This window comes from Eublepharis macularius, chromosome 18 (assembly GCF_028583425.1).
Source record: "Eublepharis macularius isolate TG4126 chromosome 18, MPM_Emac_v1.0, whole genome shotgun sequence".
Taxonomy (NCBI): Eukaryota; Metazoa; Chordata; class Lepidosauria; order Squamata; family Eublepharidae; genus Eublepharis; species Eublepharis macularius.
The window spans coordinates 33,118,274-33,142,264 of record NC_072807.1 but is presented as its reverse complement, the minus strand read 5'-3'; the positions used below and the strand labels follow the sequence as shown (position 1 = coordinate 33,142,264).

Below are 23,991 nucleotides of genomic sequence, written 5' to 3'. Positions count from 1 at the left end.
TACCATGCAGTGATGAGTGGCTGCTCGCTAGGCAGACCTTTTATGGGAGAAGAAGGAAAAATAAAAAATAAACTGCAAGCAAATTACACATTCATTAGTTTTTCTAAGCTAGTTAACCTGAAATGGGCCATAGGTTTCACTAATTAGCTAATACCTATAGTGAGCAAGAAATCCTAATCCTAGAAATATTTTGAAATGCCTGATGTATCCTGACTTGGATGGCCCAGGCTAGCCTGATCCTCTCAGATAACAGAAGCTAAGTGGGATCAGTGCTGGTTAGTACTTGGATAGGAGACCACCAATGAAGTTCCAGGGTGGTTTTGCAGAAGTAGGCCATGGCAACCCACCTCTGAACATTTTTGGCCTTGGAAACCCTGCTGGGTCACCATAAGGCAGCTGCAACTTGACAGCAAAAGAAGAAGAGAGATGCATGACTAGTAGATGTAAGTGAGATTGCTAACCTCATTAGATAAGTACATGAAGGACAGGAGAAAAACACATTTCACACAAGACATCTGCCCCATCTCCAAGTCACCTGGAGAAGAGATACAAGACAAGGTCATCATTAGTATGAAAATGTTAGCTTTACCATATATCTGGGCTACTTTTAAGCTCCTCTAGGTGTTCAGAGAGACCAGTTCTTGCCCTAAGTGTCCTACACCAAGTGGGACAGACAGATGTATAGACTTTGGGCAATTCAGGGTCTTCTTGATGAAGTAGTGTAGCAAGGTTCGATTCCAGTAGCACCTTAGGTGGAGGAAGATCAAGATGGCTATCTGTGTTAGTCTGTCTGTAGCAGTAGAAAAGAGCAACAGTCTAGTAGTACCTATAAGACTAACAAAAATTGTGGTAGGGTATGAGCTTTTGTGCTCACTTCTTCAGATACTGGATATCTGAAGAAGTGAGCAGTGACTCACGAAAGCTCATACCCTACCACAAATCTTGTCAGTTTTATAGGTGCTACTGGACTCTTGCTCTTTTCTTAGCTGGAGGAGAATTTTGTCTCACCTGTGTAGATGATTGGGGAAGGCAATGGCAAACCACCCCGCAACAAAAAGTCTGCCAAGAAAATGTCATGATGTGATGTCTCCCCATGGGTCAGTAATGATTCGGTGCTTGCACCTTTACCTTTACCTTGGGGCAATCAGTAGGAAGGCTTCTAGTGTCCCTTCCCCACTGGCAGACCTCCTGAAGACACCTGGTTTTTGGCCACTGTGTGTCACAGAGTGTTGGACTGGATGGGCCATTGGCCTGATCCAACATGGCTTCTCTTACGTTCTTATGTACCTTTATTGGATGAAGAATATTACCAGGCCCAGCGCTCGAACAGAACCAGAGAACTAATTTTCTTGGACGGGAGACCACCAATCCATGGTCGCTATGCAGAGGCATGCAATGACAGTCTCATCTGTGATCGTCTCTCGCCCGGAAAACCCTTTGGGGTCTCCATAAATTGGCTGTGACTTGATTCCCCCCCACCCAAAAAAACCCCCATCAAGCATATATACTGAAATCAGCCTGCTATGCCTTTAAGGGGCCACGTTTAAACTGCCCACCGGTGTGACTCTGTCCCGCGTTCACCCCGAACCGTTGCGCCCTCCTCGCTTTTGCGCGCCCCGCCCGCGCTCCGGGCCTCTTTCAGCACCCTGGACAGCGTCTCCGCTCCTCCGGCCCCGCCTCGCCCCGCCTCTGCCGGAGCCGCCGGAGCCTCGCGAGAGCTGCGGCCGCTGCGGCAGGAGGCGCCGGTGGGCGCTGCGGGACGGATCCGGGGACGGGGTTGCGGGGCCCGCGGATCGGGGCTGCGGAGCGGTGAGTGCGGGGCCGGGGCGGGGGGCAGAGGCCGGAACGGTCCCCCTCTCCCAAAGGGGTCTTTCCCTGCTCCAAGGAGACCCCCTTGCGCCCCGCTGCCCGTCCCCTGCACCGCCTGGTCCCTTTCAGGACTCTGGACAGTCGTCCGGGAAGGAATCCTCCCGCACCCCAGCCTCTCAGTTAGTTAGGCAGGGTGGGCTCGATCCAGGCCCTCCCCACGGCTGTGCAATGTGGCCTTTAGACCTACGGCAAGACGGTGGTGGATTACAGCCAGGCCCTCCGGGACGTGCACTGTTGCCTAGGGCGAAGGAGAGGTGTGCTGTATCCCCTTCTCCCCGGGACGTGCAATGTGGCCTTTAGTCCTCCGGCGAAGCAGAGGTGGGCTAGATCCAGTCCCCTCCACCCCTGGATGTGCAACGACCTACAGCGATGCAGGGGTGGGCTATATCCAGTCCCCTTACGGACGTGCAATGTGGTCTTTAGATCTACGGGCAGAGAATCCGTGCCAAAAAACAGCCTTCTCCCCAAACCAACCCCTTCCCCAGCTCCCCCCTCCCTGCAGAAATTGCACGGCGAGTCTGCAGATTCGGCCCCTGTGCGCTCGGGGGTAAAGGGGGGGTATATTTGGTTCCTTTCCCTTTCCCCGCAGGCACGCACGCACGCACGCTCACCCGTGGCCATGCCCACCGCCTCCCCTCCTTCCATCCTCCAAAGCCCGGATAGGCTCTAAAAGAGGTCACCCGCCGGCTAGTTGAGGCCTTCTGTTCGCTGGCTTGGAGTGTTTAGCACGGGCTCTTGGCAGGCTGCGATGCTGACCCACAGACACGGGTCTGTGGCACCCATGGGTCAGCATTGCTTTCTCTGGATGTGCTTAAAGCAAACCTCTCATTGACTCCCCCCATCCCTTGCTTGTGTGTGCAAAAATGTGGGGAAAGTGACATCACCAGTGGACTGCTGTGAGCATAATCTAATTTGGTATCCACCCTTCGGCGGTGTCCTTTCCCCGTTCAATAGCCATACACTTTCCAGTCTCATTGGGTGCCTGACCCATATACTCTTTCCACAGGCAGTGACCCCTATAATGAAATGGGTGGTATTGTAATGCCCTTATATAGAGCTGTGGTTGGTATAGTCCTGGTCATTATATCTTTTTTTTAAGGAAGGAAAAAGGGTAATGAAGAACTAGAAAAAGTGCAGCTCAAATGACCAAGAGATAGAAGCGCTTTCCCTATAAGAAAGGGCTAAAGAGTTCAGGAATTTTAGTTTACAAAAAAGATGAATGGGAAGAAATTATTACAGTTTATAAAAAACTAAGCACTGTCTAGAGAAAGTGAGGAAAGAACATTTCTCCTTCTCCTCAAAAACTAGAACTTGGAAGGTACCTTGAGAACTGATAGTTAATTTAAGACGAAGGAATGAAACTACTTGTTAAAGCAATGCGTAATTAACCTACGGAACTCACTGCCATAGGATGTTATGACGGCATCTAGGGTAGGTGTCCTTAAATGGGGATTAGACAAATTTACGGAGGACAGGTCCTTCAATGGTGGCCAACCACAATACAGTCTACCTTTGATTAGGATACACCAAATAACTGAATGGTGCGCAAGCTTTCATGTTCTCCCAAGCTCTTCAAAAAAAGAGGAAAAGACATGAGTAGGATTTAGAGATGGTGCCGTTCTTTTAGATGTGTGGGTTTTCATGTTTGTATTCTACTGTGGGTTTTAATGTTTGTATTTTATTATGTTATTGGTTTTTCATGTCTGCATTTTATTTTAATATTGTATTACTGATTTTAACATTTGTCCTTTACACACACACACACACATGTTGTAATCCACCTTGAGCACCAGACATATATACAACATATATATATGTTGTAATCCACCTTGAGCACCAGACATAGTGGAGAGGCAGTGTATAAGTTGAATGAATGAATGAATGAATGAATGAATGAATGAATGAATGAATGAATACAACCTCTGTGTTCAGGTGCTGTGTACCTCTGCATTCCAGTTGTTAGGAGGCAATTGCAAAGAGAGACATTGGTTTCCATACACCTGCTTGTGAACCTCCTGTGGGTATCCCATTGGTTGCTGTATGACCCAGGATGCTGGACTAGATGGGCCATTGGTGTCATCCAAGAGAGCAGCTATTTTGAGTTAGCTCTTCCCTCCAGCGGTGGGATGCTTAGAGTGATTTGTACTCCCTTGGGAGTCTCTGTGAGAGATGAAACTCAGTCAGTGTCCGAACACCTCGTTCTCATGCCCACGTGAACTAGGTGTCGGATACAGTAGCAGAGTCCGCGTTTTCACTTCCCAAGCTGAAATTGTGACTGTCTGTCCCCTGCAGGGGGGATGCGTCTTCCTAATCTGTGAAGCTCAGCTTTTGGTGGCATGCATGCTAGGGTGACTCCCTACCGCCATGTTTTTTCCTTCTCTTTTCTAGCTTCTTCAACGCCATTGGGATATTTCTTTTACAGTGGCACTGGGAAAAAATGCTTGCTTCTCTAGAGGGAAGTGCTTGTGGCCTTCATTTCTCTTTCAGCCTTTGAAAAGGAACATAAAAGAGTAGATTGCATTTCTCATATGTCAATATCCTCACAGCAGTAGGAGTGACAATTAGCGTGAGTGAAGGTGATTGCTGGATTGTGTCCCGTAGTGGGGGCCATCGTTATGGCATATCCAAACAAGTGGAGGTGGCTATCGATGGGTTTGAGCCAGAGAGATGCCACCTCCCAAAGGGGTAAGATCAAAAATGTATTTGCGCATTCTCTGTTGTAGCTCTCACCTGGTGGAATGGCCTGTTCAGGAATGGCCTGGTCAGGAAAGGCTCCCACCGTTCTGTTGTTCTGCAAAAAGTGTAAAATGGAATGGTTCGAGAGAGCATTTTTATAAAGGGAACGGGATAGTAGTAAAATAGAATTCTGTAGAAAAGTGACTTCCATAAAGGTAATAGAGTTGGAGTTCATTGCATAGCATTTGTACGGTCTTGGTTGTACTCCATTGTTTCTTTATATTTGTAATCCAACTGTTGCGCTGCTTTACGGGGATGTCTTACACTGTTTTATTGCATAGTTTTTCTAATTTTGTAGCCCACCTTCAGTCTCGGTAAGAAAGGTAAGTGTATAAAGGAAAAATAAAATAAAGTAAATCCACTGGGACTACCTGTGTCTCATTTCAGGGGAGGAAGAACACATATTTGTAGGAAGCGCTGAGGTTGTGGTTCAATTATAACAACATTGCTGGAGATTATCAGATATATTCTATGCTTCATCCTACGGTCTCTGTGCCCTCCCATGTGTGGTTGGGCAGGTGTCCCACTGAAATGAGATCTGGCTACTTCAGAAAGACAATCCTTTAGGAAACCTCTGAAGCCACTTCTGACCTCTGACCCTTTTGGCTTGGTATAGTGCGCTCTGACGGCCAGGGGCTCTCAAGGATCTCGGGCAAAGAAATGTCTCTCTCACCACCTGACATCCTTGAAGCTCTAGAAGTACACACAAGCTCAGCAAAGTTGGGAAGCTCCATCCTGCCTCTTTCCAAACTTTACCACTCTTCCAATGGCTCTCCTGTAAGCTGAAATATCTGGGAGCAAGTGTTTCTTAATAACTTATAAACTGAGGATGAGATAAACATAAAGGTTTACTGACTCATGGGGGGACGTCACATCACGACGTTTTCTTGGCAGACTTTTTACAGGGTGGTTTGCCATTGCCTTCCCCAGTCATCTACACTTTACCCCCAGGAAACTGGGTACTTATTTTACCGACCTCAGAAGGATGAAAGGCTGAGTCAACCTTGAGCCGGCTACCTGATAAAAGATGAGGATGAGATACCCTTAAGAAAATACTCGTGTAGAATCTTGCTTAGATTTGTGGCTCCTAGAGTTTGGGATCAGCCTCATTATGGGGCACAATAAATTGTTTAGGGGCAGGGTTATCAAAAAAACCTAGGTACTAGACTTAAGGAGTATGTAGAGATTTGACATCAGTCTGTAGGAATTGACACCCCCCCCCCCCGGTTCTTAGACTAGATTGGTGTTTTAAAATCTGGCCACTTGAAGACAGATTTTGTGGTTCCATTTATGACAAGATGGTCAGATCTCTTGATAAAACATGAAGACGCTGCTGCCTAGTTAGCTTCCAGAAAAGCAGTGGGTGTGTTTTCACGCTTGTAAATGCCACTGTTGATGTCAGAACTGGGACTGATTTGTAAGAGATCTTAATTGGAAATATGTTCCATTTCAGTCAGTTGGACTTATAAGGACATGCATTTATCACTATTTTGGTTTTTCTCTGTGACTGACTATGGTGAGACAATCAGTGTACTTTAGCCTTGATGCAATACAGTTATCTTTAAAATGACTATTGGGCTAAATACTGTTCCCACACTACATGGACATATTGCATTGTGTCTTTAGTACTTTTACTTTTAAAATAGGGAAAGATTTGTGCTTTCTACCTCTCCGGCACCCACCTCAACACTACTGCAGTCCACTGATCTCCATAAAATGCTGCCCCTGGGGGATAAGGGGGACCCTGATCAATGACATGGGGCGGTAAGGGGGAATTAGTGTAAATTGCCACTTTAGTCTGGATGCAGCCTAGTAATTAAAAGAAGCTTTGGTTTTGATTGTATGGTTCTAAGGAGAAAGCTACCATGCCAGTGATGGTGGTGGAGGGTGCTGTCAAGTCATAGATGACTTATGGCAACCCCTGGTGGGGTTTTCATGGCAAGAGACATTGCCTGCCTCTGCAAACCTGGTCTTTGTTGGAGGTCTTCCATCCAATTATTAACCAAGGCCGACCCAGCTTAGCTTCTGAGATCTGATAAGATTGGGCTTGCCTGCACTATCCAGGTCAGGGCTGTTTTTGTCCTATCCCTTCTACAACCAGGGTCTTTTGCCCTGTATTATCAGTATATTCTTTTCATGGTAGAGAGTGCCGTCAAGTCATAGCTGGCTTATGGGACCCCTGCTGAGGGTTTCAGAGCAAGAGATTAACAGAGGAGGTTTGCCATTGGCTGCTTCTGCAGCCCTGGTCTTCATTGGAAGTCTCCCATCCAGTTACTAACCAAGGCCGACCCTGCTTAGCTTCTGAGATCTGACAAGATCAGGCTATTTAGGTCTCTGCTCATGAGTGGTCTCCGAATCTTAGGGGGCATTCAGACTTGTTGAGGACATTTGGGGTTTGCGGCAGCTTTTTCTTCCCCCTTACACTGACAACCAGTGGAGGAGAGTTGTTTTAAATTGCTCATCCCACCCTGAGGGTCAGATTTTAACCCCCTCCCCCAGCCCTCAAATAGTGACACACAGCAAATAGGAATTAAACCTAGCATTAAGGAGCTGGTTGGCAGCCATCAGAAACAAAAATCTAATGGAATGCATGCCTGAAATCTGAGCATCATACACATGTATCATCAGTACTGATTGATTTCATTTCCTTTTTTGTCGCCCGTCTTTCTTGCTAAGGCTTGAGGTGAATTACAACCATTAGACCTCCACTAAACAATGCAATAAAAGTAGAATTACAAAGTTAGACACAAATGCAAACCATAAAAGAAGTGTAAGATGTGACAAACCATAAACAGCGCAAAGAATGAAATCTATTTATTTACTTGCATTATTGATAGTCCACCTTTCTCGCTGAGACTTGAGGCATATTACACAGGGTAAGTCAATGCAATTAATAGAACGAGATATCTAATAAGCAGTGTAATAGGACTGGGATCACAGAAGCCTGAAACAATGAGAGAGGACTATATAGAAAGAGCAAGACACTACGTATGATAAACAGTGCAATAAGCATCAACCCTTTATAAAAATGCATTCCTTTTTTATTTCATGTATTTTAATAGCAAACTTACAGGAACAGCACAGAAGACAGACAACAGTAAAAACATGTACTTGCATGTAGGACAACTTAGTTAGAAAAGTATAGTGAATGGATGGAATCTACTGTATGATAAAAATGTTAGACTCCATATAGTTGCCATCAATAAGAAATTTACTTAAGTTGAACTGCTGAAATTGGTTCACAGAAATGGTTTTGGATAGCAATAATGCTTTATATTACGTTTATATTAAAAATCCGCACACAAATGAAAATGAAAAAAGAGCTTGCCAATACCCGATTCTGTCTCCTATTTTTTGATTGTATTTTAATAGCAAACTTACAGGAACAGCACAGAAGACAGACAACAGTAAAAACATGTACTTGCATGTAGGACAACTTAGTTAGAAAAGTATAGTGAATGGATGGAATCTACTGTATGATAAAAATGTTAGACTCCATATAGTTGCCATCAATAAGAAATTTACTTAAGTTGAACTGCTGAAATTGGTTCACAGAAATGGTTTTGGATAGCAATAATGCTTTATATTACGTTTATATTAAAAATCCGCACACAAATGAAAATGAAAAAAGAGCTTGCCAATACCCGATTCTGTCTCCTATTTTTTCGTTTGCAACCATATACTTAGGTACCTTTTAACCTCATGGAAAATGCATTCCTGATCCATTCTGTTACACTACGGTGGAACTTCCTGTATAAATAGTTGCCTTGTCTAGAGTGCCCTTTTGTGTTTTCATTTTTGATGGGAGGCTGGGGGACCATTTTGTAATGTGTCCTTGAGGGGGGTGGGAGTGGATTTGGGCTGGATGGTTCCTATCTGCCTGTCTTCCCTCCTCATTTTAGTGAAGCTGGGAAAGCTGGTTTCGCCGTCTCTGAAACCTGGGGGAAAGAAACCAAACAACTAGCTAATCAATACAGCAAAGAAAGACTTGTTCCCCCAAGTGGGTCCTGCTGTGTGTGTTTCATTTGGCTATTAATGCCTGAATCTCTTGCTTTCTCTGACTCATCTCCTGGAAAGCACACAGTGAAGCCCAAAACTCCCACAAGGGCTGCCTGCCTGCCTGACTCTTGGAAGTTGAGCTGACTCCTCTCGTGTGGCTGTTCCGGTCCTTTTCCAAGGATGGCTGATCCCTTTCTCTGGAATATGGCACAAAAGGGTTATCGGAGGTCAGATGTAGGTCAGCCAGAAAGTGCCAGAGCCAAATGATGGCTATCCCATGTTGCTAGGATTTTTTTTTTTTAAAAAAAACACATCTCTGGTAGGAACACAGGCTTGAGACCTTGGAAACTGGCAAAGATCAGTTGTGCTTGGAGACTGGTAGGAAGATTTTGTGTGGACTTCAGCACACGCTTTCCCAGTTCTAGGACTGGAACGCAGTAGGCAGGCCGGCATAATTCCAAGGGGGGCTCATTTTTCTTTCAAACCTGAATTAAGACTGAACTGTTGTATGTGGGTTATGGTCCAGCTGTTAGAAGCAGGAAAGTTAAGCGGAAAATGAATGTGCTTGTTTCCTGTACTTTTTAAAAGAACTCCATTTCCTTTTAACCTAACAGCTTTCTCCTGTTCTCTTTCAGCTTTGGTGGTGCTGTGAAGGGTTCTTCTGTCAGGCTGTGGCATAAAAAGCAAGAGCCGCCATGGGAGGTAGGACAGTTCTTTCCTTGTGTAAGGGGCCATTGCTTTCAGCCAGGCCAGGTTGCACCCATACTTACCCTGGGATAAGCTCCTGAATCTATGGTTGTTGTGGATTTTCCGGGCTGTATTGCCATGGTCTTGGCATTGTAGTTCCTGATGTTTCGCCAGCAGCTGTGACTGGCATCTTCAGAGGTGTAGCACCGAAAGACAGAGATCTCTCAGTGTCAAACTGTGGAGAAGATGTTAGCAGGTAATTTATATCTACTCAGGCAGGTGGGTTTGGGCTGAGTCATCCTGTAAGAGTTTCTCAGGGTGTGGAATGCTAATGGAATGCTGTGCACAGGGAAGCCTTTGAAATTCATAAGCATAAGCACAACTTCAACAGGAAAGAAGAGACTTTAAGAATGAATACAGCATGGTTTCCAGTCCTGAAAAACATCAGGCTAACAAAATACTCTACATCTTACAATAGCCCTGCAGATAAGATTAGCATATCAAGCACCAATCCATATGCAAAAGAACCTCCTCAGGACACAGTGAAGCATTAGCATTCCATTAGCATTCCACACCCTGAGTAGATATAAAATACCTGCTAACATCTTCTCCACAGTATGACACTGAGAGATCTCTGTCTTTTGGTGCTACACCTCTGAAGATGCCAGTCACTGCTGCTGGTGAAACATCAGGAACTACAATGCCAAGACCACAGCTATACAGCCCTGAAAATCCACAACAACCATCGTTCTCCAGCCGTGACAGCCTTCGACAATACTCCTGAATCTACTTCATTCTCAGACTTGTTCATGTGTCATGGTGATATATTTGAGGCCAAACTCTGTCAGTAACTGCTGGCCAAGATCAAGGATTTTGGGAATGGATCCCTTGGAAGATTTCCACATGCGCAACACACCTTGCATAAGCAGGTGCTAAAATTACTCCTTGCTGTTTGCTCATGCTAAGTGATTGTATTTCCACTGACTTTTCTGTGTGCATGAGATATTTCTTCCAACATAGTTGGTGGACTCTCCCTTGCTGGAGACAAGGCAGCCATCTGTCAGGGGTTCCCTGCACTGAGTAGGGGGTTGGACTACATAGCCACCAAGATCCCTTCCAAACCTAGGATTTGTATCTCCGTCCTCTATATGGTGGACAGAAAATGCTGCAGCGGACTCTCCTAAACGTGTTGTAAGAGAGAAAATGTATAGCAAGTGTTTTGCTCGGTTAGGAAAAAATTAGAGTTGCACTGTTCCATTGATGAATAGATTAAAAACCTTTGGGGCGCATAAAAGGATGGCCTTGATTTTTATTATTAAAAAAATGTTCCTTCTTTAAAGTTAAGTAACTTACAAGTCAACAGATATCTGCTTGGAAGAGGCTTTCCCCTCTCACTTGGGAAGGAATGCTTCTTCTGAGCTGGTGCCTGTTATGAGGCATACCTGCGTCGTCTAAAGATAAAGGAACTTTGGAGGTTTTTTCTCCTGGAGAAGGCACGTGTTTACATCTGCAAATCTATGCATATTGAATCAGTGTCATTAATTGGCTAAAATGCATGTGATTAATCCAATTAGATTTCTTCTATTTGGGCAAACTGTCTTGGTATAAATACTGAGTACTAGTGTTTTTGTTTGGGAGTGACAGACAGGGAGGGGGAAAAATGATCTCTTCTCTTCCTTACAGAAAAAGTGAACAATTTCCCTCCTCTGCCTGGATTCATCCCCTTAAAGCCATGTTTCTACCAGGATTTTGATGGGGAAATCCCTCCCCAGCATCGAACCATGGTCAAACGTCTTTACTACCTCTGGATGCGTGAGTTGAGGCTTTGGAGGGTGGAGGGGCACATTCGCCTGGGAGCACGAGCAGGAAGGAAGGGATAAGAGATTCCTGTCTCTTCCTCCCTCTCCATGTTGCTTCTAATCATTACTAATGGATGGACAAGAGCAGTGGCATGGAGATTATTTGTTCCTCCTTTAGAGTTTGGATTTTGTTGCCTGTGCAATTTATTTCTTGCATGCATTTCTCTGGAGCTGAATCCAGAGATGGAGTCCAAATTCAATGGAAAAGTGGGTTTGGCTTACCCCAAACAGCCTCCCTATGCCCACCGGGACCACAGACCTCCATTTCTGTCTCTGCAGCCTGTAGGCGTTTCATCAAAAATGTGTGACGGCTCCCTTGCGCTGTCAGATTAACAGTCTCACCCCCCATTGTGGCCAGCCCCACACACCATATCATGCCAATTTATTTTCCTGCTGAGAATAGGATCAAGCTTTCCCCAAAGGCAAATCAGGCAAAGATGAATGGCTTTTCCAAATCAAACTGGAAGCCAAGGAGAGGGGTGTTACTCTGGCATTTCTAACTCTATGCTCATTCACATAATCAGCATCCAACCGCTGCCCTGAACCTTAAGCCACGGCTCATTGGTGTAAGCTGAGTCTGCAGGGGTGGACCCTAGATTGCCTGACTTGCATCAGGCAATAGCAACTGGTTTGAGGGTGGGGCATAGTGTTGCCATGCAACACTATAGGAATTTCCCTTCTCTGTGGTAAAGACCATAGAGATTGGGGGAATTCCTAGAGAGTTGCTTGACATGGTGACATTACTTGGAGGTCTTCACCTGGAAGTGACATCGCTCATTACACAACATCGTTGTATCCCCCAGTTTTCCCCACTGATCCACTGACAGCAAGGAGGGCATGGGGAGCGTCTGTGGGGGTTGCTCCTTTGCTCAGAACTGGCTGACATTTCAGCCCAGGCATTTTGCACCACATGGTACAGATGTGCAGAAATAGCATGTGGCACAGGTTCCGGGACAAGCCCCAATTTTATTACTCAATCACTTTTTAATTCATTCATCTCTCATGGTTTGTGGGACTCCCTGGGGCTAGTTTAGCTCATAAACTGCCATGTTTTCAGCCACTGAGAGCCTCTTTAGCTTCTCCCTTATCTAAAGAAGTGCCTGTGGGACTCCCAAAAACTCCTTGCATTTTACGTGCATTCTTGCTACATCTTTGTCTCACTGCTCTCGTCCAGTCATTAGCAGGTTTCCTTCTTTTCTTCTTGACGTGTGTACACACAAAAGTCCTTCATCAATTTAACTTCCTGGGATTAAATTTCTGCTCACTCCAAGCTGTTCAGAGAGGCCCTTCCGGTGATTACAGAAAAACATATTCAGAGTTCAGGGGGAGCACTGTTTAGTTTGCAGCCAAGAAGAACCCAGCTGTGTCAGTAGAAGACATCAGATTTTGGACAAGGGTTTGCAGATCAGGGCATTTTGCCCTGTGAGTTTGAATTCTCTCTGCAGACCCTGCTGTTGCTCTGATACTTGGACAGAATTTCTCTTGGCTCAGATTAAGGGCATTATGGAGGAAGCTTGGCAGGAAGTTGTGGAGAGGTGCTTTTAATGGGCACTTGCTTTCTTGATAACGGGAACTTGCAGTCACAAAAATGACAAGCCTGGTTAATTTGCATGCTTATCACCATTTGGATTCTAGCCTGTTTTTGACTTCTTTGCTCAGCCCCGAAGTAAGTTTACTTAGATGCAGGTCTTGCTGAGTCAGCAGGGCTTGCTTTTTAAAAAAGGTTTATTTACAAGATACCTTTTTCAAAGCACCGTTTGATATAAAACAGCCCTGATCAAATGAGAAGATAGCACAGAAAAAAATTGAAAATCAAAAAATGCAATTAAAAAAGCATATCCATCAGTAGCGATGGGCTTAGAAAGGCACATCTCTTCCTAGGACGGTGCTTCCAAATTCCTAAAGGAGAACAAAACAGAAATACAAGGTCAGATGACACAGAGGGAACCGCACGCATTAGCAATTTCCGAAATATTGGGGAGGGGGAGATTGGCCAAGATAGCCTCCTATGTCTTTCTACTAAGCAACTTCCCTGCTCCATCTTGCACACACGCAGACTCATATGCCCTCCTGGATGAAAACTGGAGCTTAAAGAAGCAAGGAAGGCTTGCACACCCCTGTCTCCTTCAGACAGGACAGAGGAGAGCAGGGGATGTGAGCCACCCATCTCTGGCTGGTGGTGGGCCCTCTGCCAGGTTGTGGACCTCGGCAGATGCGCAGCTATGCCGGCCCTTGACTTTGGCCCTAGTCCCACTGACTACTTCCAAAAGTGTGGACTTTTAACCTCAGCCTTTCCCTTAATAAATCTGTGTTTTCTTTAAGAAGGACCTTTTTTATTTATTGGATTGGCACACATACGCCCTGCATTTCAGCAAAAACTATCCAGGGGGCTGATGAGAATTTAACACATTCTCAAACTGCCCAAGTAAAAGCAATGCAAGCTCAAATCCCACTCACCTACCAACCCTTAGGACAGCACAGTGGGGACTGGAACCCATTAAATCAGGCTGCCGGACTCTGTTCGAGTGTTTGCTTGCTGGCTGCACGGAGTCCTGGAACTCTGGGGGGGGGGAGGAATTTGAGAAACATCACTTAGAAAATGCGGAGAGGGAGAAAAGGAGAGGTTAGTTTGGGATTCGATCTCAGTGCTTTCATCCCGGAAGGGTCTTCTCTGGCACTCTGCATGCGGTGTTGACCTGCCACTCTGGCCCCTCCTAGCTGTCTTTCTTTCTCTGTGTGTGTTTGCAGTGAACAGCATCACCTTGGCAGTGAATCTGATTGGCTGCCTGGCATGGATGATTGGCGGCGGCGGAGCGGTTAACTTTGGACTGGCTATTCTCTGGCTCATTCTCTTTACGCCCTGCTCTTATGTCTGCTGGTTCAGACCCATTTACAAAGCCTTCAAGTGAGTGCCAGGCGCCGTCACATCCCTTCCTTCCACCCTTTTACGAGCTCCTTTTGCTTACTGGACCTCCTCTGGCTGGGGAATCCTGGGACACTCCAGGAATCAGCATGGTGGGATCCCTACCAAAGTCTGCAGTGGAACAGAGGGTCCTTTGGGGACCTGAGACAACCTCCATCTGCTTCCACTTGGAACTGAGAGGTTGCCCCAGAGGCTCTTGTGATGTTGCAATGACTTCTGTGAAGTCTTGATAGGAGTTGCTATAGAGCAGGGGTCCCCAAACCTGTTGAGCCTGTAGGGACCTTGGGAATTCTGACATAGTGTGGTGGGCTCAGCCACAAAATGGCTGCCACAGGAAGTGGAGCTAACCACAGAACGGTTGCCATAGGAAGTGGAGCCTGCCATACAATGGCCACTGCAGCTTACCTTCAGTCACACAATTCTTGTGTTTCACCAAGGGCTACTGAAGCAATATTTTTTAAAAATTCTGTGCAGACAATGAAGTCTCCAGTGGCCAATCAGAAGCCTTGCTGGGCAAAAGCCTCACTTGGCCCCTTTCAATGTCTAAAAAAAGTATCAGCAGGCGCCATTGCGCCCACGGGCACCATGTCAGGGACCCCTGCTGAAGAGCATGGCTCCCTCATCTGAGTTACCTTATGCTCCCTTCAGGCAGCTCTTCCGACAGGAAATGAGGGGATGTGATGTTGCAGGAGCCTCGGGGACAATCTCCCGTTTCCTGGTGGAAGGCTGCAAACCAAGCTTCAGAACAGGAAACGAGCATCGGCTTCCCGGCCTCACGTGTCCTTGGAAAGTCCTTTTTGGTTTGGCACAGGCCCAATCTATAGTGCTGGGCTAGCGGTTCATACCTCATTGCGTGATTGAGAATCGGATCAATGAAGATTAATTGGGATATCTCATCTGAGCCCTGGTTTTAGCAAAGGGGAGCTCATTTTGGACCATCTCTACCTTGTTTATTACAAAGTGCCTTTCCTTTCTGAGGAATCCTTTGGCCTTGCAACACTGAAGCTTCCAACTGAGATGTTCAGGAGGAGGGCAGGAGGCAGCCAGGCCTCCCCTCCATGCCTGGATACACCTTGGGAGGGAATGCCCTCCCCCACTTTGGAGATTCTTTTTTTTACTATTATTATTGAATGGATTTGCTAGCTGCATTTCCAGCACATAGAGGAGGCCTCCACCAGCACCGTGGGACCTTGCTGTCTCCTCTCTACAAGTGACGCCTGACACAGGTTGGAAACTTGTCAGCTTCCCTCAAGTTTTGATGGGAAATGTAGGCGTCCTGGTTTTACAGCTTGGCTTTCCATTACAGCTGCAAGACCAGGATGCCTACATCTCCCATCAAAACTTGAGGGAAGCTGACAAGTGTCCAACCTGTGTCAGGCATCACTTGTAGCTTGGCTCTGAGGAGCTGTGTGTGTGTGGGCAGGGAGCTGAACTTCACCCCCAGACTGGCAAATTTGGAGGGGAGTAGGCGAGTTTAAAGCCCTCCTTTATGTGGGGAGAGGGGCGGCTGGGCAGCTCAGAGCCCCCTTGAGAAAAGGTATGGGCAGGGGCCCTAGACCCCCCTTCTAAATTGTGGGGGAATTGCTTTTTAGCACTGAAGCAAGGGCAAGATTAATCGCTTTCCTTCTTTGGCCTGGGGAGGTTGCTAAGGAGGGGGTTAAATTTCAGAGAAGGGAGAGAGAGAGAGGCTAACCTCCCTAAATTAAAAAGAAGGTCTAAACAATATGGAGAGGGTAAGGGGAAAGAGACCTTTCTTCTAGCCCCTTTCAGTCCCTTCCTTTAAAAAAAAAACCTATTCGATGTATGATATATTTTGTTTTTGTCGTGAGCTGCTTATGGCATTCTATCCATCACCTTCCACCGGCACTTGGCTTCAGCGCCTTTTATCCCTCCGGTAAATACCTGCTTTCTCTGCCTTCTCTTTCCCTTGGGGTGGCTTTCCTCCTAGCTGGACCATCCCTGTCCATTTCTGCTTGGGGGGGGGGATGGCTCTTTCCGGATCTGGACCCTTCTCAAGCACTCCTGGCGTGAGAGGTGCCTGCCAGTTGGTGCGGCCGAAAACCTTTGCCAGACTGGTGATGGAAGAACCTACACTTAGGGCACAGTCCTAAGAACACTACCTGGGTGTAAGACCCATTGAATAAAGGATGACTTATTTCTGAGTAAACATGCATAGTATTGCACTGCAAGTTACCATAAGCTGAACTCCTACACTGAAATCAGACGGGTTCAAGTAGGTCTATTTGAGTGCAAGATTGCAGAGAAGGAGTTCCTGGATGATGTGTCATAAAAACAACATAAAAAACATAAAAGGATAAGCTTTTAAAATTTTCCTTCTGCAGGACAGACAGTTCCTTCAGCTTCATGGCTTTCTTCTTCACTTTCATGGCTCAACTGGTGATCAGCATTATCCAAGCGGTAGGGATCCCTGGCTGGGGGGTCTGGTAAGTGTAAAAGCAGAAGGAAGAGCCCTTTTTTCACTAACTCTTAGCACAGCTCACTTGTTGATTTCCTCCTGGAGCAGAGAGAGGGAGAGCAAATCAGCATGCATTTATTACCTGCCTTGTGCATGATTAACTCACCCTTTCCCAAGCGGCATACATGGCTCTCCCCTCTTTTGTTTTATAACAACAACAACCCTGTGAGGTAGGTTAGGCTGAGAAAGAACGACTGTCCCAAGGTCATTTAGTAAGTTTCATGGCAAGGGGGGATTCTAACCCAGGTCTCTCTGGTCCTAGTGCAACACTCGTAACTGCTATACCTCACTCTCTCTCCACATTTGGGATGTTTTAGGTGGGTAGCCATGTTGGTCTGCAGTAGAACAGCAGGATTTGAGTCCAGTGGCACTTTAGAGATGAACAAGATTTTCGGGGTGTAAGGTTTTGAGAGTCAGAGCTCACCTATGTCTGAAGAAGGGAGCTCTGACTCTCAAAAGCTTACAATCTGAAAATCTTGTTGGTCTCTAAGGTGCCACTGGACTCAATTCCTGCTCTCTACATTGGACTGATCATGCAGTATAGCCTGCTGAGGCCGTATCTCTTTACTGCTTGTTTAAAAGTTCCCCTGTATGAAAACCCCTGACACTAAGCAAGCTAGCTGAGTAGATAGAAGAATAATAGCTTACCCTGCAAGCTAGTTTCCCGCATGCAAGGCCTTGAAATTAAAACACACAATCCCTTTCCCGCAGTCTATAGTAAGGAGAGCTCTGATCATATGAAAAATGAAGTTTAGCCATTTAAATGGTGGAGAGTTTGCCATCTAAAGAACTAAGCACTTCCCAAACATCAAGGGTCAGAAAGAGTGCCCCAGTAATGCAGAGTGGATGGACTCTGACACTCATGTGCAAGCAGGTTCAAAGGTTTATTCCACGAGTGAGAGAAAACAAACAGGGAAAACTGGCTGCTGTAGAAATAACAGGCGGGGGTCTAAAGATAGCCGCAGAGCAATTCATGGATCTACTGACAGCTGTTTGCAGCCTGTAAGATGCACTCGAAATGCTTATGTCGACCCTTGCTGCGGAAATTAGCAGAATGGAATTCCTTCTCAAGTTAATTTCCTGTTTGCCAGTGACACATAAGCCTTCTTGAATCTTGCAGGCTATGAGTCTGGCAGCATCTTCCACTGTAGAACAGAAACCGGCAGCCACAGACCAGACAGGTTAGTTCAGATCAGGGGTGAATATCGGCTCCTCTGTCTCCGAGATGTCATTCTCCGGGGCGGCCAGGACATGTTGCAGAAATTGTCACCGGCAGAATTCTGGCAGAATTCTGCTAGGACTTCATCTCTTGCCTTAGCAGCCACTTTGTTTAACCATCCTGCCTTCATCAGCATGCGGCACCTTCTCCCTTACTCTACATAATATAAATCAAGATGGGTAGCCATGTTAGTCTGTACCCGTAGAAAAGAGCTGAAGAAATGAGCTGTGACGCACGAAAGCTCATATTGTACCACTAAGTTTGTTAATATTATAGGTGCTACTGGACGCTTGCTCTTTTCTACTTCCACATATATATAACCCCTCCTGACCTTCAGCGATGTGAAGCTTTCTTGCCTCAATTCCCCTTTTGTTCCAATCTACTATGCTTCCCTGGGTTTCCCTTTCTCAGTCTGTTTCCTACTGTTCAGCCTCCTGGCCTCTTGGTTCCCTGACCCTTTGCTTCCACACCCTCCTGTGCCCCCCACCCAGTCTTCAACCTGTCCTTTGCAAGATTTTATTCTCAGCCAAACTGACACCTTCCATGCCCCTCACAGCAGCTGGACTGCAAACAGCCCAGTTCCTTGAGGAACTAAACATTCTGTATTGTTCCATACCTGTTCATCCAATCGGCTTCACTGCTGTAAACACCATACAATACAGATTTTATTTGCAAAGTTACTAGAAACCATTTGTGGGCAAAAGAACATGCAGGTGTGATAGACCCGCACTATTTAGGACTTTAAAAGCCAAAGCCTGAATTGTGCCTGGAAACACATTGGTATCCACCAAGTGAAACAGAGGCAATTCAGCTCCTGAGATCAACTCCACACCAATAACTGGGTGGCTGCAGTATGGCCTAAATGTTTCTGAGAACTATGCAAAGGCAGGCCTACATAGGTTGCATTGTGGCGGAATGATTTGGGGTATTGACAGTACACAGCCCAGACGCCTCCTTTCTGCTTTCCTTGCAGTGGCTGGATCGCAGCCATCTCTTTCTTCGGCAGCAACGTGGGCTCCGCGGTTGTGATGCTTATCCCCACCATCTTGTTCACAGCCATGTCGGTTTTCTCCTTCATTGCCCTCAGCATGGTAAGAGTCCCTGCAGATGGGAAAGGCTTGCATGTATGGAGGGGTTCTTGCATCTGTCACTTGTGATGGTGGTGCCACTCCTGAGACGCCTCCTGGCCTCTGCTCTTGTTATGAAGAGTAGCAGAAGCTCTGTTGAAGGGCTTTGGATTGCCTCGTTTCCTCTCCATCCCTTCTCATTTGGGGATAAGGACACGTCTTCCACTGGGAAAGGCAGCGTTTTCTGGTCTGGATGTTGGTATTTCTCTGCTATGGTCTTCTGTATAAGAAAAAGTTCAATGGATTTATTTACTTCATTACGCACCAGCCTATCTCCCCAATGGGGACCCAAATTGGCTTGCGTTGTTCTCTTCGCCTCCATTTTATCCTCACAACAACCCTGTGAGGTAGGCTAGGCTGAGAATGTGTGTGTGACTGGTCCAGGGTCACCCTGTGAGTTCTGTAGCAGAGCAGGGATTCGAAGCTGGGTCTCCCAGATCCTAGTCTGACACTCTAACTACTACCCTGCTCAGGGTCTCAGGGAACAGGTATAATAATAATAATAATAGTAACAACAACAACAATAACAACAATAGTAGTAGTAGCAGTAGCAGCAGCAGCAGTAGCAGCAGCAGCAGCAATAGTAGTAGTAATAGCAGTAATAGTAATAGTAGAATAGTAGTAATAATTCCATGTTTCTCACTGAGATCCAAAGAGGATTACACAGTGTGAGTGAAAATACAATGTAATAATGCAGCCCGAATGGGGTGATGGCATTGATTCCCACCTCTCCTCTTGCTGCCCCTCCTGTGCAGGTGCATAAATTTTACCGGGGAAGTGGCGGCAGCTTCAGCAAGGCTCAAGAAGAGTGGACAACGGGCGCTTGGAAGAATCCCCACGTACAGCAGGCTGCACAGAATGTGGCCGTCGGCGCGGCCCAGGGAGCCATGATGCAGCACGAGACGCAGTATTCGGCCACACCCAACTATAACTACCCCAACGAGATGTGAAGGGAGAGTTATGGCTTGAGGTGGGCGGGAGGAACTGGAGCAGGGCTTGTTGTGTGACTGAATGTGTGTGTATGAGAGAGTGTGGATTCCGCTGTGTTGGGGTGGGGAGGGCAGAGCCAGATGTATAATAACTTTCCTGACGGAGGAGGCGTGTCAGATATTTATTCTCCCTCCTCCTTTTGACTTTGGAACGGGATCCTTTTTCGGGGTTCGCATCCTTGGAGATGATATATATTTTCTCCCTTTTCCGTTTGAAGAAGCCGTGAGTTTGAGCTGCAGGACAATGGTGTTTGTGCTGTAGTAATCGTGTGTGCGTGCGCTGAACTGTTTTTTCCCCTCTGTGAAATTGTGTGCAGTGGTGGTTTTTTTAAAATTACTGTGGTGGTAGGTGGTACTCATAGCTACGTTGGGCAGGGAGGGCGGGGAAACTGAGCAGCCCCCAAATGGCTAGCAAAAACGAAAACCACGTTGGCTGCCCTTTTGGTGAGATTTTGGCTTCATTCATCCTGTCCCAGGAGGTTGCAATGCCTAAGATATTTTGGATGGCTGCCTTATTAGCACTTAATTCCTGCTCTTCCTCTAGCCAAGGGCGCCCAACGCTCCCCCACCTGCCATCCTCATGTCGGAGTCCACAGAGCATCTTAACCACATGCTTGTGAGCAAAATAATATTTTTTCCTTCTAGCGTCCTTACTAGGAAGATGATAATTGTGTGTGACTTTCAAAGAGATGATTCATCTGGCATTATTGTGGAGACCTCTGCTATGCAGTGTGAAATTCATCATATTACAACCAAGTCTTCCTCCCATCCAAAACAACCACTTTTAAATTTCCCAGCTGACGTTGTGGGTTCTCTTCATTGGATCCCTTGCATCTTGACAGGTTGGTGCTGCGCAGGGGAAAGAGTATATAAAATCCAGCTGAGTGTAGAGTGTAGCTTTAAAAGGAGTGCTTTAGCAATTGTGTAGTTTTCTATTCACCTGGGTGAGCTGCAGTTGCTCCTAGGTGATCAGTTGAACCATGCATAGACCTATCTGCCCACCAAGGACATCATATCTGCTGGATGGAGGAAGCTGCAGAACTCTGAGACCCTTCTGGCATCCATACGCTTTTTGTGTGGCAGAAGAGTCTCCTAGGCTGGCACTTAAACAGAGGCAGGTTGGCCGGCTGGAAATCTAAGGCAGGCAGCTTTTCTACCTTATGCTGTTGCGTGGAGCAACTCTGTGAGTTTCTGAACTGGGTGGTGCCTCAAAAAAGGCTCTTATCCTTGTAGTATTTGGGGGGGATAGCGAAGGCAGAAAACACTAAGGCTGCTTCCTGCATTATGAGAGGAATGCGAAACCCACATCTGGGTTGATGGCCCAGAGCGAAAGCAACTTCTGAACTGCAAGTTTTCCACCTGCACGTGTTGTAATGTGGGAAATCATCCCCTCAAACCACTGATGGCGTTTTCTTAATCCCTATTAACTCTGCTGTTTTTAAAATCCATGCTTTTTCTGCATCAGCACCAACAGATCTGTGTCGCGCGATCCTCCCAGTATTTAAAAAAATTCTCATAGAAGTCATATGAGTTGCACAGGATTGGGTGCAAGGGAAGAGACAGGGTCTAATGCTTTTCCCCTTCTGGTTTTGTTGGCTGTTATTAGCTCTGAAAACAAAACAAAAAAAGGTTGTCCATCTTTCTATTGAGGATAATAACAGCATTAGAAATGGGGAGGACAGTTTTGACTGGCAAAACCACGTGGGAAAGGAAGAGTTAGATCGCTTTTGCTGACCCAAACCAGGGCCCCACAAAGCTTTTTTAAAAATGAAGCGAAGATAGGATTTATTTCTTGTTGTATAAAGAAAAAAACAACTTGAATCCCTTGATGTTCAGGTTGCTGGGAAGCGTTTCTGTACTGAGAGGGGAAACTTATCTTTGCTTGAATGGTTTCGATCTTCTCCTCTCCTTTATTCTGTTGCTTTCTTCCACCTTCTCTGTTCTTTTACACACCTAACTAAAAACCCTTTAAGATCCCACCTTTAGAATTTAATGTCGCTCTCTGGTCAAGAAAGAGCGCTCGTTCACTTTAACTTTTGTATGTATCACAAAGCAACCGTCTCATTGTTTTGGCAGTACTCGTGTGTGTTCATGCGTGCCCTCTAGTTACCCTGGAGGAACTACTTAATCGAATAATCTAATTAAGCTTCATAATCCTGTGAGGATCAGACTATCCCATAGATGGGTGCTTTCTGACTTCATTCAGCTATGCAGTGTTCTACTCTTACCTTCTAGCTCTCTCCCCCACTCCTCAAGTGCGGTTATTATTTTTAACCTATTCACATTTCCTCCCATTGTTTGGGAACTGAGAAATGGCATTACCTATCTGAGACATGAAAGCTTGTGGCAGGAAATCTAAAACTTATTATTTTAAGCATCCATCCATCTCCTTGTTTCAGTGTTTGAGCCTAATGTGTAGAATTCTGTGAGATTCACATTTTTTAACAGAAAAGTGCTTCCTACTCAGAGATAGATGCTGCCAATTCAAGCCCTGTTCACACGTTACAGGAAACACACATGCATCCTTCATGTACATGCGTACATCTGTTTATTAGAAAGAGCCAACAACTGCTCAACATAAAACCAGGACGCAGTCCCTGGATAAACGTGGGATTTGTATAACACATTCAGCTATACGTGCGTTGAATATATCACAAGAATTACTAAATGCACGTTTAAAAAAATCAAGTGTACACTGTGAACTTGCAAACAGGGCTTCTGTTTTGAGCAGGTGGAGTTTAAACTTTGACTTGACTCAGTTTCCCTGTTTGAACTGTCTGGAATCCATGCAGTCTGATTCCATCTACTTCCACACCGAGGTTTTTGTCTGCTTTGGCTACCAGTGCTTTTTAAAAAGCATCCACATGTTGTCATGGCCCAATCATAGGGGGATTTTTCATGGTATCCCTGATTGTCTGCTATTTCACATGCCACCAGAGAGCTTTTAATCTGTAGTAGCTATATAGCACTATTGGGTCGTAACGCTATAGTGACAATTGATTTAGAATGTCAGCAAAAGCTTGCCCAGTGTGTGATGGCAGGTGCAAGAGGGGAAAAAGGGGGAAAGGTGTTAACTTGGGAAGTTAAAAATTCACACTTTCCCATCCTCTCAGTGGGAAAACCCACTCCGAGTACAATCTTTCTGGAATGATCAGACCCAGGCAGGTTTGGGGGAACTACGGAAAGATACAGGAGAACCACTGTAAAACAATGCAAGATGGGTGCTCTGGAAAAATAAAAGCCTCCAGTTGGAGAGCCAGGGTGTAACAAAACAGCTGTGTGGAAGCAGCCTGGATCCTGAGATGATGCTCTGAGAAAGCCCTGAATCTCAGCCAGGGAAAGGTGGCAACTACATTGGGGATGATGAGCATGGATTAGATTAGCAGGGCTGTTTTCACCAGTGGCTGAGTAGCTTTCATCGGTTGGCGCCATAGCTGGAGTAAGTTAAGAAGGTTTGCAATGACTAACTTTGTAAGAAAGAAAGGTCGGTGACTTTGGAATGCTTGCACTGAATCCCTTGGGATTTGCTCTTCTTTTGGCATGACAGAGATCTGCCCTTCGCTCAACTCCACCCTGGCACTGTACAGAAAAGACCTGGTGATCCTTTTCCGCGTTTCTTGTCCTAGACTCCCAGAGTAGCTGTGGTGCCATAAGTAATCATGTCGGTGTACTTTTATTGACAACAGAATTAAAAAACAAAAAACCACGTTCTATATAAAAACGGGGGCAGGGAGAGAAAACGGACTTTTAAAATATGGGGACCACTTGTGATTATCTAGTCATTCCATGTTTGTCCCCGATGAAACTGTGTCAATCTGGAGACTAATAAAAAAAGTTCTATCAAAGATTGTACCTTTGGGTGGTCTTGTATTGTAACACCACACCGCAAGTGGTACGGACATGGAAGAGGTGCGCAGGAGGGGGAAAAGGGGAAGAAAGGAAGATGGAGAGAAATAAGCAGGAGGGAATTAGGGGCTCTAGAAGGTGAGGATGTGGAGAGATTCTTCCATAGTTTTCAGTGTTGGGGCAGTTGGCATGGGATAGAATTTACTAGCCAAAACATTGGCTGCAAGCTTCTTTTTTGTTTTGATTGGGGATTATTTATTT

At 45.9% G+C, this 23,991-nt stretch overlaps 1 protein-coding gene across 1 annotated transcript; it reads left to right on the top strand.

Annotated features, from left to right (window-relative positions):
• The first annotated feature begins 1,740 nt into the window (after positions 1-1,740).
• SCAMP5 (secretory carrier membrane protein 5) lies at positions 1,741-23,699 on the top strand. The gene is made up of 7 exons (XM_055003113.1): positions 1,741-1,809; positions 9,240-9,306; positions 10,975-11,103; positions 13,899-14,055; positions 16,416-16,517; positions 18,742-18,859; positions 19,651-23,699. The coding sequence occupies exons 2-7, from the start codon at positions 9,300-9,302 to the stop codon at positions 19,843-19,845; spliced, it is 708 nt and encodes a 235-aa protein (XP_054859088.1). The 5' UTR covers positions 1,741-1,809; positions 9,240-9,299; the 3' UTR covers positions 19,846-23,699.
• The last annotated feature ends 292 nt before the right edge of the window (positions 23,700-23,991 follow it).

Coding starts and splice junctions, on each gene's coding strand:
- SCAMP5 (XM_055003113.1), top strand. Junction 11,104..13,898: donor TCTTTACTACCTCTGGATGC/GTGAGTTGAGGC, acceptor GTGTGTTTGCAG/TGAACAGCATCACCTTGGCA. Junction 16,518..18,741: donor ATCCCTGGCTGGGGGGTCTG/GTAAGTGTAAAA, acceptor CTTTCCTTGCAG/TGGCTGGATCGCAGCCATCT.